The 18,505-nt window shown below is 41.5% G+C and overlaps 1 protein-coding gene across 3 annotated transcripts in view; it reads right to left on the minus strand.

Annotated features, from left to right (window-relative positions):
• Positions 1 to 18,505, minus strand: part of MAMDC2 (MAM domain containing 2) — a 157,844-nt gene that overhangs the window by 23,503 nt on the left and 115,836 nt on the right. For 2 of the 3 annotated variants that reach the window (XM_019517471.1, XM_019517472.1), the window contains 4 exons: positions 17,431 to 17,577; positions 14,582 to 14,847; positions 5,234 to 5,327; positions 3,560 to 3,712 (listed from right to left, as the gene is read on the minus strand). In XM_019517471.1, the coding sequence (XP_019373016.1) occupies positions 3,560 to 3,712; positions 5,234 to 5,327; positions 14,582 to 14,847; positions 17,431 to 17,577 (660 nt within the window). The remainder of the gene's footprint in view (positions 1 to 3,559; positions 3,713 to 5,233; positions 5,328 to 14,581; positions 14,848 to 17,430; positions 17,578 to 18,505) is intronic. The other variant, XM_019517473.1, reaches the window with a different exon arrangement.

Here is an 18,505-nt window from a genome sequence, read left to right on the forward strand (position 1 = left end):
AACCTACCCCACCCCACCCCCCTCAAATCACAATGGCAAAATGGGGGCTGGAAGATAAGGAACTTCTAGCCCCTGCTCCCCGAGTGAGGGGCTTGGAGCTTCCTGCTGCTGGGGCAAGGGGACATAGTCCCCTCCTGGGCTTCAGTGGTGGAGCCCGCCCCGGCAGCAGGCAGCTCCCCGAGGCAGGGAGCAATCTTGCACCCCCTGCTAGCTGGCTGACCTGCAACAGATTTGCTCCCGATCAGGCATCTACACCAGCACTACTGTGCAGTAAGTAGGCACAAGTAAATTTGCTACTTGCATTTGCAGGAAACAAAGTTACTCACAATTATGAGGTTTACTGTGCAGCAAGTATGTGCATGTGTAGATGCACACACTTACTGTGTAGTAAATTACACTACTGCACAGTAAAGCATCTCATGTAGACACACCCACTGACCCCAGTCTCCTCTATCTGCTTTGTACTAAGGAGTCCATGAAAGTGGACTCAGTGTCCTCCCAATATTCTGCCTCTTTCTTCTCAATGGAAAACTCGCAGAGGCAACAGCTGGTCTTTACATGGGATAAATCCTATGGAGCTACATCTTTGGGACCTGTAAGGCTACAGCTGAACAGCACATAGACAGAAAATGAACTTTTGTGATTCTTCCTCTCCACAAGTTAGGGCCAAGACTTGACATTTATGGTCAAATTATCCCTTTCCCTGCATGCATCTATCATTAAAATTGTGTGATATTAGTATGCACATACAAGTTCTGAATTTGGCCTTTTGGTTTTATAGCTTGCAATCACACTGTAGACCAGATTGTCACCTGGTGGTAAAGTAACTGAGGTAACAATAGCTGTTTAGTAAAGTTATGCTCTTTACAGCCTTAAAATCCTCCCTTCTCCATTTATCTAAGGCATGCTGGCAAAAGAAAAATAAATTTAACAGTGTCAGGAAAAATGAAAATAAATACCTATTTTTTATAGTTTGAAAATGCCATTTTCTCTCTAGTAATTGCATTTCTAGATATGTGAGCATGCATTATGGTAACTAGACACTATGCGTGTATGTGTAATTTAACATACCAAAAAGTCCAGTTCTTCTTCCCTGTAGAAAATGTCTAGCACAGTGAGGGAGAGTGTGCACTTCCACATATTGCTCTACTAAAATGTCCTAACAGCTTTTCTGAAGAACCACTTTTGACAGTAGACAGGTCATTCAGACTCCCTTCCTATTCAGAAACAGATCTGTCTCTATTATGAATGGTGGCTAACAAAGCTGTGAAATGTTTTGTCACTTGTGATTTGAACACATCTGTCTTCTATGGCAACCAACTCTTTCACACAAATTCCAAATTATTAAAAGAAAGATAACAGGAAACAGAGTCTTTCATTGGATTTTTTCAGTCTCATGAGTGATGTGATAAAGGAAACCAGCAGCAACCTCTACATTATAAAGTCTTATTTTGAGAAATTTAAGAATTTAAATATAGTTATTCATTTGACAATTAATCTTTTGTTTCTGTGAAATCTTCAGTCACACAGGGCTTCAAGTTGAACAGAAAAGATACAAATCAAAATGGTAACCCCTCTATGTGCAGGCACAGCTACTGTTAATGGAATTTATGGAAGCACAGCTAGAGTGATAAACACACAGGTTTCAAACGCGAACAGAAAGACTATGTTTATCCCATGATTGTTAGCAGCTCTATTGACTCATCTAAAAAGGAGAAATGATTGCTCTCCTAGACTTGGCTTTGTATGCAAGAATGGGCAAAGGTGCTGTTTAGTCCCTTAGCATTCAGAATAAAGGAGCAACCTAACAAGTGATGGCCCATATCCCCAGACTGAAGAAGAAGTTGATACTGCTTTATACTGTAATAAATACCCAACCACATGGCAGATCACATAAATTTATCTCTGGCATACCAGTGTTTTCTGTTCTCAATATACTGTGAAAAAATTTCATTTTAATGTACTTAAAGTTTCGAAATGGGATTAAACAGTAATTACCAGTTTTAGCCAAATTCAAGATAACCTTGAATTTAAGGCAAACCTCCAATAATTAGATTCCATACATGGAGAATTTTCCATTATTAATTCTAATTATTGAAGGTTTTTCTTAAATTCATCCACCCCTGCACTGCTATGGCAGGGGAAACAGCAACAGAGGGGCAAGCAGCCTGACCCCTTACTCCCCCACCCCTTGCCTCCCTGGTGCCTCCATCCCACTCTCAGTACTTACCCCCCACCCCCAGTGCCTGTCCCCTTAGGCATTTGCCCCACCTGCTGCCCGTCTCTTGCCATTTGCCCCACTGCCTGACCCCCAAGCCACCTGCCACCCACCCACTTACCCTATACAGCTGCTCTGGCACCAGTTCTGGATAAGGGCATGGAGCACAAAGTGGTTTCAGCCCCATCTAGGCAGCAGGAACAGTTCCAGGCTGGCCCAGGCCCTGGGCCCAAGTCAGGGCCAAAACTGGACCAGAAGCAGCTCCTCCACCATTGCACAGTTTCTCACACACTCCCCCCAGGCTGCACACAATATCCCCTATGCTCCCCACCATGCTCCTCCCATCTCATGCTCCCTTTCCCTACTGTGCAAGCTACCTCAAGCCACCAGCAACAGCTGTGGCTCTGGGTCTGGGTTGGGAACAGGGCCAGAGCCACAGCAGCAATATGACATTTCCTTTATGGGAAACAATGGATTTGTTTGCAAGCAACTGTAATTATCCAGATGTACTCACTAATCTCCTTTTGTGTAAATTTTGTCTACCAGTTCAGAACCATGTCCAGGCAGATGATGCAAACATTAAACATCACATTCTAAAGCCTAGTTTATAGGGTTAGGGACAGAAGTTATACATAAACCAACTTAAGTGATCAGAAACTGGTTCAAATCTGTAAGACAACAGAAGCTCAGTGCACTTAAACTGCTTTCAAAATAGCTGAAACTGTTCTAAGATAAACCAGGTTGGATGTAGTATCAGATTTAACTGATTTAGGTCAAACCAGTTTATGGAACTTCTGTCCGAGGCACCAGTGCCTTACAAGACTGTGCAGGGTTTTTGCTTGCTCATTTTCTTAGGTATCTGTATTATTCAACAGTAATTCTGCATAAGCATAAGCAGGCTGCCTCACCTACAAGCTTCTTCAGGCAGGCTTTGCTCTCCGAGGAGCTCCTCAGCCAGTCCACACAATAAAACAGGGTTTTTAAACAAACAAAACAAGCAAGGAAAACCCCATTGTCCTGTAACAGACCCTGAGAAGGGACTCCTGTAGCTCTGCCCCCAGCACAGCAGTCTGGCCCCTCTGTACAGCTAGCTATTTAGGCCGCAGCTTGCCTTTGACTCACAAGTATTCCTTCATCGTTTGCTCCCCTGCTGCTTTTTTCTCTAGGGTTTTTAACTCCCAGTGGGCCACACCCTTAACACCAGTCTCCCCACAGCTGCAGCTGCTCAATAGGGCTGGTTGCCACTCTGTTACAGTCAGTAAAACATTTTTCTTTGCTGTAAGACATCACAAAACTGTTGCTCTCTGCCCAAAAATTCAACATGAAGTTTAATTCACTCACCTACCCCAGTAGTGTGGTCTCCTTTGGGTCCAGTGTAAGAAGTGGGAGTTTGACCCCTCCTCCTATGCCAACCGCTTCGGTTTCTCCTCTCCTGGGTGAATGCACATTCACCTTTTTCAAAAGTACATTCACCAGGATAAGCTGGCAGTGTCTCTGCAATGAAAGAACAGAGAGTTACGAATCCATGTTCTTAGCTATGTGGATAGATAATTTACATACTTTATTTTGCCTATCCACCAATTTTATATCTACCTATCTTGATATATTGTAGTTACATATGGTGTACACAATGTACACCAGATGGTTCCAGATACAAACCCCAGATACAACAGATACAAACCCCACTCCTTTATAACGCTGGATCCTAGTGTGGATCTGAATTTCATATTTGGGGAGCTTTATTATTTAAAATATTCTCAGTTAAAAGTAATATATGAATGTCCTTTTCAATAACTTAGCTGTTTAGCTAATAGGCAGTCTACTTGCTGTAGACCTTATCCTGCATAGACCTCTGCTAGTATATGTCTATCTACCAGCATGGTGTCCCAAGCAAACGTAATAGGACACGATGCACACAGGGATCTGCATTAGCAGATCCTGCCTTCGGATCAGGGTCTATTCAGGGTTCTGTCTTTCCTTTGCACCAACTGGTAATATCACATACAGCCATAGTCAGAGCTCACACCTCTAAAATACTTTGAAACAACATTAATTGATAATGAAGGAACAGAGCATGCAGAAGGATGTAGAGGATGCCAAAGGAACCCAGAATTGAGAACCTTTCAGGCAAGTAAAAAAAGAAACGCCTTTCAAGCATTCTATATCAGTGATTTGTTCCTGAATATTTCACCTTGCACTATCCCACTAGATTCTCCACGCTCTCTGGCCCTTAATATTGTCCACCTTTGTGCTGGAATCAGCTATGAGTCCCAATGCATGAGCTAAGTGATCAACTGCTGTCACATGTTTCCAAAAGGAAACCCTTACAAAATCTTATCCCAGCAGTCATGGATGGTGTCCAAGGATCAATAAATGGATGAATTGTGGAATTTTACTCAGGAGACAATACCAGAGGTTGGCATAAGTCCTCCAAGAACGGACAGTCCCCAACTGACATACAATATAAAAATATGTATATCTACAGAATAATGTGTAGCTTGAATTTTAGCATTATCCTCCTCCAAGCTCCTTTTCCCCACTTTTACTCACCACGCAATAGAGAGAAGTAGAAGTAGGGCATGCTCTGCTTCTAGCCCATCTAAACTAATAACCACATTCTCCTCATTCCCAGTCAAAATAGCTTAGGAATAAAGAGAAATCATGCCAAATATCATGCCAGTAAAAAGCTTGATTCTGATTTTTATTGCAAAAGACATTTTAAGAATGTCTACTCAAGTTTTAGCTTTGGAATAAACTCCCACTGGAGTCAAAAGAGTTAATCAGGATTCACTCCAGAGTCTTTGAGAATAAAATTTGTCCCTCACTACAAAGCAGCAAAAACAGAAGTTTTGGGTTGGAAAAAGTAAGAGTACTGCAGCTAGTTATGAAATGAAAAGTATCAGTTTGATTAAGCCAATGGCCATACAAGGAGGACTTTTGTATCACAAGATGAGATTGGACAGTAGCTGGAGCAGAACAAAATGTATTAGGAATGTCAAATGCACATCATCTTACCAGCAGCTTGGCAGCTTCCCAGGCTCACCAATATATCATCCAGAGCCACAAGCCCACAGTCCCAAAAGCTTTTGCACCAGCTCACAAACACAACCTGTAGTATATGAAGACCGCAACTCAGAATTGTTTTTTCAATAAAAGCTAGCACCATATGTAGTCCACAATTATAGTCTTTTCTTTGCACATTAGCAATTTAAAAATTTTAAGTATAAAGGAAGTTTTTATAATTTTCTCAGAGCTTCAGTGTCACTTAAAACTTCATATTCATTCATAGTAAATTACTATCTTTTATTTTATAGAAAATAATTTATCTCATACAGTTACCATCAAGGGTTTGACTCTATATTATCCTTTTGCAAAACAAAATCAACTGGCTCAAACAAGAAGCATAATACGTCTCAACCTTGCTAATTCTCTCAGAATTTACCCCTAACTGTACAATAGTGAAAACAAGCATGAGAGACTAATTCTGGAGGGACAATCCCCCGAAAAGACCCAGGCATACTCTAGCTTGGGGACTACAGAGATGAAATTGCTGAATACAGATTACATGAAGCCGTAATACTGAATACCACAAGGCTGGAAAAGCTAATCATAAGCCATACAGTGTCCATCCGGGTGCTGAGAAATGTAAGAACAGGGTCCAAAACATCTTATTTAGCCAAAAATGAATTCTGTCATAGGAGATAAGGTATTCAACTATGAAATCTGCAACCAATACACGGGACACAGAATGTAGAAGAATCACTTAAACCGTGAGGGAGAGTTTACTGCCCTTGGTCCAAGGTTGGTGCAGTTTGAATTAACTGAAAAGGTTTATTAACTAAAACTTGTTACTGGGAAGTGGTAAGGTGAATAATACAAATTGTGTGTCCAACCTTAACAAAAGGAATTTGCTGCCATCATGTTTGGGAAGCTTTCCAAAGCTATTTCTTTCTGACAAGATATAAGGTACTGGCTGGAGCCAGGATAAATTTCTCTTGTGGCTGACTCACACTCAAGTGCAGGCTGCAAATCCTTCATCTACATATTTGAGGTTCAGCGGTGACTTATAATTTTTGGCTCTTAGTGAAATGTTGCTATTGTATAAAAACCATGTAGAATTTTTAAATAATTTTTCATTGTCTTTAACAGGATCCGTCATGCCTCCTTAAACAAGGTTATGCCATGTTGCTTCACTATGTATTACTTATTTAATGAGAATGAATTATGAATAAATGGATAACTACATTTAAACCTTTAGAGACTATATGAATTATGCTGCTTGCACTAGGCAATTTTCACTGTTCAAAAGTATTGTACATTGAAACCACCAGTCCCAATACTACAGACTATTTATTTTGTAAACTGTTACAAACACATACTTGAGGACTGTAGATGATATCCCTGCATGGTTTCCAGTATGCCTGTGCGAATAGGGAAGTATTCGATTCGTATTTGGCTGATTCAGAGGACAGCAATTCAATTCGGAGATTTGGATCACTGTCCCGAATCAATTCGACCTAATCGGCTTGGGAAGATTCAGCAACATTCAGTGATTCAGCCACAGGGGAATCACTGAAATACCTATAACTTTGTCAAGTTTTGGCAGATTTGGATTAAAACAATAGGGATAGTAGGCCCTTCTGAGTGCATGAGGCCTGCCAGGTTTCAAGGAGATAGGTGTAGGGGTTTCTGGAAAACTGTACATCAAGGTGCTGACAAGCAAAACTCTCTCTCTCTCTCTCTCTCTCTCTCTCTCTCTCTCTCTCTCTCTCTCTCTCTCTCTGTGTGTGTGTGTGTGTGTGTGTGTGTGTGTGCGCGCGTGTGCGTGTGCGTGTGTGTTAAGGCACAGTGAGATGAAAACAGCAGGGATGGTAGCCTGTAACAAGGGGCCTTCCCAGTGCTCAAGCAGAAACAGCTCACAAAAGGGACAGAAAAGCTGCAGACAGAGGCTTATATGCTGTTTCTATGTCCCTCCCCAATGCTTAACCACTCTTTCTGTGAAAAAGCTCTTTGTAATATTGACTGTAAGCTTCCCTTGATGCAATTTGAGGCTGTTCCTTACCTTAAGATTGAGAATATTTTTACAGTCACAAAAATAGTCTATCCTTTCTGTACACTGGGCAGAGATGACAGCATTTGACATTTGCATTTTTTGACATTTGCATTCATTCATTCATTTACTTACATTTACGTCAATTTAGAGTTACAATATTTCCCAGGTTAATTTTTCCATAAGACATCCCTGCTGAGCTATCACACGTATTGAATGAGGAATGGGGAAAAAAGAAGTTTGTGTTCAGCTCAGGCTTGCTTTATTTAACATGACAAATGAACAATATCTTAATTGCTTAAAACTAGAAAAACAAACTTTCATGGGTTTGCATGATGTCCTGGAGGGGAAATTGGAAAACATTACTAGATGCAGCCAGTCATTGCCAGAATTACTGAAGCTAAAAAAGTGCTTTCCTGCTTTGCCTCTGTGTTTTTTTCCCCCAGCAATGGGAAATGCCCAGGGCATTTGTCTAGCATCTGTTTCCAAACTTTTGCATCAATATCTGGAAGCTTATTTGATTTATGTCCCAGTGTTTAACCAATTTCCTTGATCTACAACATCAAAAAAGATCAATGGTAGATCCTTGTAATTCATCCTCCAGGCTGTCAGTAATTGGCACAATAGAAGGCACCATATTCTTATTAAATAGAAATCGCAAGGACTCAAGCAGTTTGTAATGCTGAACCCAACGTAGCTAGCACAGTAGTAGTGTTTTTCACTCTGTCATTATTCAGAATTAGATTTTAACTCAGAAATTATATTGAATTAGGGAGAACTTGCTCACAATCCTTTTCTCTATCTTTTCTGCATATATACCAGGAAAACTGAGGATGGAATTTTTGTGTATTGCAGTCTATCTTCTTCTGGAGGAGAGCAGGAAATGGTACCCTGCTCTGGGTCCCTCTACCAAGGAGGATAAGAGAAAGATTGGATTAGAAATTTGCAAAATAAGGTGGAAGAGGACCTGGAGAAAGGAACCGCACATGAAGAGAAACAAAACCCTAAAAAATGGGGAGAAGGTATGCCCAGACCTTGATTCAAGCCAAAGATCTGTTTTTTCCTTCCTATTTACCCCAGAAGGGAAAGGTTTGTTTCAGTTTGATAACTAGGCCCCCAGCCAGAAGGAAAAGGAAGGCACTAGCTGAATCTGATGAAAGGAAGGTAAGCTGTTTTCATGCAGCTAGTTTAGTTCATAACTTTTTCATAAAATAAAATACTAGGCCTGATTCTTCACTTAGTTACTGGTTTATGCTAGCTTCATTCCAATAAAATAAATACATTTAATTAATAGAGCAAGTGGAGAATTACACTGGCTATTTCTGTGCTCAGCTAGACAAAAAAAAATACATTTTAACACAAAATTATTTTAAATTTAGTTAAATTCAACTGGTGCAAAAAACTGTTTAATTCCAGCTTAAATCAGGCTTGCTCTGACTGCTTAAATCAATAGAAACTGACTTCACTAAATTAACTGAAATATACTAAGCAAACTTCAATAAAATAAGTGACTCAACCCAAAATAAGAATGCCCATGCAGCCTCTGCATCATTTTAACTATATTGATTTAAAATAGTAGTAGTAGGCAACCGTCAGTCCTTTCGGATCATGGTATATGCATGAGAGATCACCCAGACCTTCGACACATATGCCTAGGCAGGAGTATAAAGGAGTGGAGGCTGCCAAGACCTTCTGTTCCTCCTTTAGAACATAAAGACAGAATCCAAAAGCCTGACTGAGTCCAGGTGTTCGGTGCCTAAGGCCTGCAGGTATGCACACCTCTGGGAATCATACCACATGGCAGACGAGGTTTTTACCACTGAACCACAACAGCAAGTCAGCTGCAGATATGCAGGTCGAGAGCAGAATTCTGCTCTGATTTAAAATAACCGCATATGTTAAACTGCACGACATAGGTTAAAATGTACAACTTTCTCACATTGCAGAATATTCAGCTAAATTGACTGTGCAAGTAGTGGAAGTTGTAGTGAGCAAAATAAAAGGATCTGAAAAGCTTCTGCATATTGAATTAGATAGGCCTAGTATCAGTTGGAGAAGTATTTCTGAAATGTCCTCCTGTCCAAGGGCAAATAGATTGCAGAAATGAGGAATGAAAAGGAAACCGGAAACTCAGAGAACAAGCTAAAGCCAAGCCACAGGCTGTTACTGCCACATCTATATTCAATGGATTGCACTGTCTAGCAGAGAGTGCTGTCTGTACAGAAAAGTAAATAGGCCAGTGATACGTTTAACAGTCCCCCAGAGCCCTGCTACATTTCTAGTGCCCTAATATTACAAGTCTATTCCCTCTTTAATAAAACTGTTTGGGTTTCTGATTGTTTTGGCAACGGGGAGAAGTTTTGCTATTGTAGATAAGTGTCTTTTCAGATGTGTCTGCCCACATCACTTACATGGTAATATCACAAGTCCTGGTCATACACAAACAAAGCATCTTGTAAAACTAAATGCAGAGAAGAAAACAGAGCAAACAAGGACAAGTCAGTTTAACAGGGAAGAACAACAAGAAAGGCACAATTAGGGTATAATGTTCAATGCAACACATCTCACCTGCTCCTATGACAACTGTATAGAATTTATGCTCTGTTTTCCAAGTTTTCTTAAATGATGATTTTCTTAACTGTTTTATGTAATACAGTCTTTTCATATTCATATACCAAAATGTCACAGACAATCAGGCATTACATTTTGAGATTTTCCTTGATATTTGAAAATTTAAGAAGAAATTATCGGAATGGTAATTTCAATAGCTATTCTTTTTGGGTTCTTTTCCGTTGTTTTGGGGAGTTCTTGTGTATAACAGAAAATAAACTGCATACCCTCAAGTTTCTATGACAGAGCCACTATCCTTCTAGCTCAGGGACACCATGAGCTTGGAACCTTATGACATCCGTCTTTATTAGATATAGGGTTGCTAGTTAGACGCTATTCCCTTTATCATGTGAAACTGCCTGGAGAGACATCCTTTATAGGATAGTGACTAGACCTTGGCTCCCAAAAGCCGCTCTAATTAAAGCACCCCCTTTCCCCGCCGCCACCCTGGAGCATGTATAAGGACACCCCATGTGAGCATCAGCTTTTTGCTATGTGTACACTGACTTAGTAGCTTTCCAGGTTATGTTCTAAGTATCAGTTTCAGTCTTCAAAATGTCTGTGGAACTGGCCCAAAGTACCTAAAAGGGCATTTCTTTCTCTCCGTCTTAAAGCTCTCTGCTGAAGCTATGTTCTTATTCTACTAATGGAAATTAGAAAGACCAAAAAATTCAATGCCTTCACAAAGAAATACAATACTCCTTTGATTTCTCCCTCATAACTACAACTAAAAGAGCTATGAAGGACAGAGAAGGGGATGGAACAAAAAGAGGTGAAGACAAGAAAGGAGAGAAACAGACAACAAAAAATAGAGTAGTAGGGTAGAGAGAAACAAGAACAAAATGAAAACTCAAAAAAACCAAACCCCAAAATTGCCTGAACTACCTTGAAAGTAGTAGTTTCAACTAGTTTTTGATTATTTGGTTTTACCTCCCTGGGAGATACACAGACATTACAGAGAGTATTGTTATGAAAACTTTCATAAATTAATAGATAACATTAAATAACAGGTTTCGGAAGCTATGCAGACATTTGGAATGATGAATCAGTTCTTGCAATAATACTTTATTGGGCAGAATTGAAATGAGAAAGCCAATGTGGATTCAAAACCCTCAGTTTAATTTAGGAATCCGGAGTTTAGGCTGTGTGTGTATAAATAAAAGCTATTTTCCCATGGTTATGCATACACACAGATGTTCCCTCTATTATACATTAAATTTGAGATTCGTCGTGTGTTTGAGCTTGTGTTCCAAATAAATTATTAAATAATTAATAAGTAATTGTGTTCCAAAAATCAATACAATCACATATTAGTGTTTATGCTACCATTAAAATGTGTGTTCAGCAAAACTGTAACAGATGAAGGGTCACATTTATAATAATATATGCCAGGATATACCCATTAGCCTCTTTAGCCTGATGTTAGTCCCTCAACATTACAGAGTACAAACAGTGCTCTCTGGGTACAGGTCCATATGTGCTTACAACACCTTGAAGGTTGAGTGAGCTAATGACAGAATAGGCAATCATGATATTGAATCTCCTGCCTTCTCCAACTCCAACCGTTAACATTATATAATGTATGTTTGGCATTTTATTTGCAGTACATATTTGAGAATTTATGACTTGCTTGGCTGAATCATGTCCACCTAACCTTTTCACATAGTATTTTCAAAGTGCCTCATTAATGCCTGTTGGCCAGCTTCAAGCTTCCTGCTCACAGAACAGAAGCCAACAGTCTGCTCCAGACTCTCGTTAGCTCATTCAAAAAAGAACCTTTAAAACATTATACAAGTCATGATTCTCAGAAGTCGGGTCCTTTTATTGGTCTGGTATTAAAATGTGTCGCTTTCAACAGGTAAGTACCATTTTGATCACAAAATCTCAAAATGTACCTTTAGAAATCTTGGGAGCAATGTTTGAAGTATACCTCCTTTTTTACAGTGAGGGGAAAAACAAGTAAATGTGTAAAGAAACATTTTGGAACTATCATTTTCTGGCTTAAGTAGCCATTTTCTGCCCTACTACTCCAATTTTGCCACATCGTAAGCCAAAAAGAAAAACTGTACCTTGTAGAAAAACTTCTTAGATTCTAACAGCTAACTTGTCAGGTGATTACATCAGTACTGGACCTGGTCCAGCCATGTACTTACTGGGATTTTCTCAGAAAATGCAGCATTAAGCCGCTGCAAGGTTTAATGGGTCCAGCTGCTGCAAACTATAACCAGGGACATTCTTTCTCTCTGCTCTCTATGAACCCCCAGATCTGTTGGGCCCAGGCAATGTAGAGAAGGAAGATGCTGGATTCAAAAAGAGAGGACAAGAGCCAGATCTATCCATGGGAGGGGAGAATTATGGAATCATAGAAGAGATGGGATAAGTAACCCTGGGTGTTGTGGAAACCATGATGGAAGGCTTGCAGAGAAACTGGGTCTGGAGCCCAAGAACAGGCTAAAGCTAGTTTGGAAAAGAGAATGGGACTTCAAGTCAGAGATTAGGTTGGGACTAGGCTTGACTAGGATATGGAACCAAAAAGGGAAAAATGGAGAAGTCTTTGTCCACTAAAGGCTCTCCACAGTCTGTAGTGGGATCCAAGATGGCTAAGCTCACACAATGCCCTGCTGTCTGCAAATAGTTGTGAACCTTAGAGGCAAAATTTCTATTGCTGCAAACAGATGTTGTTCTTGCACCAGAAATTTTTTTACGGCAACACAAAACATGAGTGAACTGATATCCTTGCCCCTTGCTGTGCTCCAAATGCCCAAACGTTTGAGTGTGATTAGTAGTTTGCATCCTAACTGCCACTACTTGCCATTGCCAGAGACAGGATCCTGGGCTAGGTGTGAAACCTTTTGTTTCACCCTGTATAGTAGTTCTTATGTTTTATGTAAACTTCTGGGTGCTAATTTTTTCAACTATAATTGTGTACATATTTTTGTACATACATATTTTTGTATGCACATATGCTGCTGCCAGGGCACTGCAGATACCATTTGCAGCATACTATATGGCTAATCAACAATTTGTATTTCTTTAATGTATACAATATATAGCCATCAAGAAAACAGTAAAGCAGTCAATATCTTACATAATTAAGGTGAAGACATTCCATTTTTGTGGTAAGTTTATTATGTAGCAATGGCAGCCATTGCATAGTTAAGATTACAACTGAAGTTATAAACCCAACTTCACCTTTTGGTCATAAAAAAAATATATTTACATAAGTAAACTAAATGTAGGTTAGGCAGAACTTTTCCATGAAATTTGAAGTTAATTTGATATGGGGCACCTGAATTATGACAATCTGCAAGTAGGTGTTCCCCGGGGTCATGAGGTAGCTTTGTTACTTTGTGGTGGGAGAAAAGCCCCACAGAAAAAAGCAAGAGAAAAAACACTTAATTTTATTAGATGATCCTTGCTAAGACCTATGCCCAGCATCAAAGTCTAGTTTCTAAAGTTATTAACTTCTGAATAGTTTAATACTCAATGCTGCTATGGAACACACCTGCTGTAATGTGCTGAGTATAGAGCATCAAAGAACTCCTGGAGACCTAAGGTTTCATTTAAAAGTCAGTATGCCTCTAGCCTTTTCCCTTGCAAAGACAGATTTGAACTGTGAACCAATTACTAGAGACACATTTCAATGGAAAAGAAGTCCTTTTCCACCAAAAGATCTTCCATGAGGAGCAAGCTGACAGATTTATCTGCAAAAGCAATTTAACTTTTTTTTTTAAATGGGAGCAGCTATAATCTTGTTTTTCTGAGTAAATTATCATAACCTATACTGACCAGGAATATAATTTCAGCAGTTTTCCTGGGAAGTTTTTTACAAGAGAGATTAATCTCTCTCTCAGTTGCTAGACCTAAACATAATTTTAATTGTTTTACTGCTTTACACATTTTCTTTGTTGCATCACAATGCATACAAACTGCAATGAATCATATCACACACATAATTCATTAGAATTCATTATGTAATTACAGCAGATCTTTGCTAGTACTGGCTACTCAACAGCTGAGAGTGAGTCTTCAAATATAACTCCATCCCTTCTTTTTCACATGTTAGTAAGTCTTTAAAAACTTTCAGAGAGTGCTTGTTTTCAGTGCCAAGAACTATTTTATACAGAAAGTTTAAGCAAACTGTTTTGTGCATTTTTAATGTTATGATCATGGAAAAAAACAGCTTTCCCTAAAATTCAGGATGAAAACTGCAAACCCCAAGCAAACTTAAAAAATAGATGAACATGGAACCTGGGAGAAGCCAGTCCACCAGACTGAGAGCAGCTCTAACTGTAATCCACAATTATGATCCATGGGAATAAAGTGAACACCAGGTTTACTCAGATTGTAAAATCCTTACGGTGGGACTGTTTTTAATTACAGGCATGCACTGTGTTTAGTCTGATGGGACCCTGATCCTTGCCTGACTCCTTCAAGCACTACCTCATTTTAAATAATAAATGAAAATAGACTCAAGCTGCTAAGGAAGACCCCTGTCTTCCAAAGGCTATGATGACCAGCTGCATGCAAAATGATTGTCCTCATCTACCTCACCGACTCCAATGGTCATTGAGAACTGCCATTACTGTGCAGGTTTGGGTCAAGGTTGCATCATAACTTCAAGTCCTCCCAAGAGGGAAAGGAATAAAATATCTCTATCTACAGCTCTGAACAAACACATATGCAATAAGTGTTGGTATTACCTTGCAAGGCATGGGCTTTTGGAAGGTGATTTCAGCTTGAGTCCAGACTCCCCTTGGGGATTCCAAGACAGACCAGATTTTTTCTTGAACTACATGATTCTCCTCAAAGATATAAACTGCCAGAGTACCACTCATTTTGAAAAATCCATATAAGGCATAATAAAAACGCAAACAATACTGCAAGTTTTCTGGCAGAGAGGGGCCATACAGACGTCCAATGTACCCAGGCTGAGATGTAAATTTTGTGTTCGCCAACAAGTAATAACCTGCAAAACAGTGCAATTATTAAGTATTTCAGATACGCAATTTATAATGCTCATTCACTCATTAAAAGAGCTTTAGTCATTTCAGTTTTCAATGGCAGGTTTGTAGATTATATAAAAATTAGGGTGACCACCATACATCCCAGTTTCGCCAGGACAGTCCTGGATTTTGGAGGCTGGTCCCAGTCAGCTGGTGAGAATTAAAATGAGCATCCCAGAAGCACAGGGGTACAAAGTGCAGTTCTGTCGGGAGGCAGAGTGGCACAGACCCAATTATTACGTTTTTAGGACTCCCCATTCTCCCATGGGGTCACCCTATATAAAAACCTTGTTTGTAAGACTCTCCTTAAAAGGAAATAAGAAAAATTATAAGGCAGCTCTCTTCCATTACAGATTTAAGACTACATGGTCAAGTTCCAGCCTTTACTGGAGGTTGCCACTTTTCAAATACATATTGAACAACTTTCTATTATAGTACCTTGCTGACTCCATTGGCAACCTGACACAATTTCACAGCTCCAGCAGCCTGACCCAAAGGAATGATGCTAAGATACATACCACATTACACACTGCCATGTCCTCACTGACTAGTATGTACAGACAAGGTAAGGCTCTCTGGCATATATGGCTGAATGGTGATGAACGCTACATGGAAGAATATATGTAAGCAGCATTACAACAGTGTTACAGATATTCCCAGTGTTACAGTTGCAGGCTTGCCCTTAAAAATACAAGAAATCCTGAGGTGCTTCCTTGGCTGAGGTAATACCACTATTACATGCATTTTATCACCAGTGTGCCCAGAAAGAATGGATATGCACATGGCGAATGCCCCTCCTTATGAAAAGCAATACAAAAAAACCTGCTGATTATTAGAAATTCCTAAAGGAACTTCATCACATGCTCTAAAACTATATGCTCAATCAGTATAAATCAGCGTTTTTCAACTGGTGTCTAAAGTCAAAATTCTTTACACCAGCTAATGATCTGGCCCTGTGTTTCCATCTAAGGGTCCAGAACAACCTAGCCCTTTGTAAGGATGCACAACTGTGGAAGGCCACAGTGAACATTCCCCGTTACGTATCAAGGCCAGGTACAATCATTGTTCCAACACCCACTGGGATGGTACCATGTGACCAGCAGTTCCCAGAGGGGCAGCATATCTCTGCCTTGCCCATAGGCGGAGGGAGAAAAAAATATTTGGGGGTCTGAGCACACTCCCCCCCCAGCAGGTAAGTCTGTGGAGGAAGGAGCAGGGTGAGGGGAAAGGGCCATGGGGGAGGAGGGGGAATATCGAGGCCCCAGCGGTGAGGGAGGGAGCAAGGCACAGGCAGAAGCAAGGGCTGGAGTGAGTGGGGCCCCAGCCAGGCTGGGTGGTGGGACAAGCAGAGGTCCAGGAGGCACATGCCCCCAATCTGTGTGCGGGGTGAAGGCTGCTGCCGCTGCACACTGGCCCAAGCTGCCCTGCTGCCCCAAGATGCCCACGTGAATCTCACTGCCAGGCGGGCAGGAGGTGTGGGACACCTGCTTCAGGGACCAAAGCACAGCAGCAGCCGCCTCTGCCTTGCACATAGATCATGGGGGCAGGGGACACATGCCCTACAGGCCTCTGCTTGTTCCACCACCCAGCCTGGCCAGGGTCCCACTCACCCCAGCCCCTGCTCCTGCCTGTGCCCCACTCCCTCCCTCACCACTGGGGCCTCAATCTGCCACCCACCATGGGACTGAGAGAGGGAGTGGGGATGGGGTGGGGCTGAGATAGGTCCTGCACATCCAGGGCAGAGCACGAGACAGAGCTGTGAGTGGCTGATCTAGGGGGTACCTGGCATGGGGAGGGGGAGTGGCTCCCGCCACTGCACGCACCCTGGCAGATCTGCACGTGGGGTGGGGCAGGCTACCGCTAGGGGCTGGAGCCAGAGGAATGCCAGGCTCTTCCTGGCAGGGGGGTTGGGATGTGCTGTGCTCAGGGCGGAAGGCAGCAGCACTGGGAGGGAGGGATGGGGGCTTGGCTACAGCAAAGTTCAGGGTGGCTGCCGCTCTCCCTGTAGCCTCTTCCCAGTTCGGCTGCTGCCACCCACCCCAAGCTCAGCCCAGCCTAGCCTAGCCCCCCTCCCCCCTGCCAGGAAGAGCCTGGCACAGCCCCGGCCCCAGCCCACAGTGACAGCCCACCCTGCCCCATGTAGATCCACACACACCCCATACCTCCCGGGGTGAACAAACCAGCAGGAACTGCAGGAACTGCACCCCCCAGATAAGACATTCACAGCTCTGTCCAACACCCCACCCCAGCTGTTCAGCGCCTGCCCCTGCCCCTGCCCAGCCCCACTGTCTCCCTCATCACTTTATGCGCACCCCTCCCCACCCTTACTGCAGCCACTGGAATCCCATAGCTGGGCTGCATTGTGGCCCTACTGCTGCCCTGCATTTTGAAGGGCTAAGCCCTGTTAGCCCCCACTTCCACCGCCTATGGCCTTGTCCCCAAAGCAGGTCTATGAACCAATTATATATAACCGGGCTCAGACTGAAGTGTAAATTTATCTTCTTATCTAGTTTGACTCTTTCTAATTGAAAGGACTTTTCATTTACCAAATCCTGTAGTGTGATCTCCTGTCCTATACACATTAGGCTTTACTTTCACTCTGCTCCAGCCAGGGCCATCCTTGCGATCCTGATAAAAATTGCACAGATCTTCCTCAAAATTACAGCTTGCCTCTGCAGGATTGAAAGAAAGCCCTGAAAAAAGATAACCATGTGTTCTGTTAGGCAAAATACAGTGTGATATACTTAAGTATTTGAAGAATGAGAATGACAGAGTGTACTTGGTTTTATCTTTGTTTGTCCATGATGACCAATAGCACATTTGACAGAATAAAACATACACAAGGACATTGTACACGTATGGCATAAAGTTAGGCTGACAGAATTATCATTCCTATTTGACAAATGGATCTTATTTTCTTATATTTTTGCCAGAGGGGGACTGAAAAGGTCTCTCTCACAATCTCCATCAAAATAAATAAACTACAGATGTAAAAAAAAAGACAAGGAGTAATGGGCACAAGTTGATGGAAAGGAGGTATAGATTGGACATCCGCAAAAACTACTTCACAGTTAGGGCGGCTAGGAGCTGGAACCAACTTCCAAGGGAAGTGGTGCTGGCCCCTACCCTGGGGGTCTTTAAGAAGAGGCTGGATGCCTACCTGGCTGGACTCATTTGAGTCCCGTTTCTTGTTCTGGGGTTTTTGTTGTTCTCCCGCCCTGGCGGGGGGTCGGGCTAGAAGATCTACTAGGTCCCTTCCGACCCTAAATCTATGAAACTATGAAACTATGAAGAAAAGAAAAGAAAAGAAAATTCCTTTTTCGGGACATAATGCATTAAGACATTTTGACATTTGTTTTTGTCCTCCTTCTCCATATAAAAAGTAGCCATACAAAAAGTATGCACGGAATATATTTTCCTTTTAATTTCCAATGGGATAGCCTTCTAAGATTTATTATGTAAAAATAACATTCTTTTCCTTAAAGTCTTTATTTACCTGTGTGTGTGCGCGTGTGTATATGTACACACACACAAACACACACACAGACTGTATAGTATTTTTATGTGCATTGATCTCTGAAACTTTGCAACAATCCATGTTAATATTGAACATTTCACTGA

Source organism: Gavialis gangeticus, unplaced genomic scaffold (genome assembly GCF_001723915.1).
Source record: "Gavialis gangeticus isolate Ggan-Ray unplaced genomic scaffold, GavGan_comp1, whole genome shotgun sequence".
NCBI lineage: Eukaryota > Metazoa > Chordata > Crocodylia > Gavialidae > Gavialis > Gavialis gangeticus.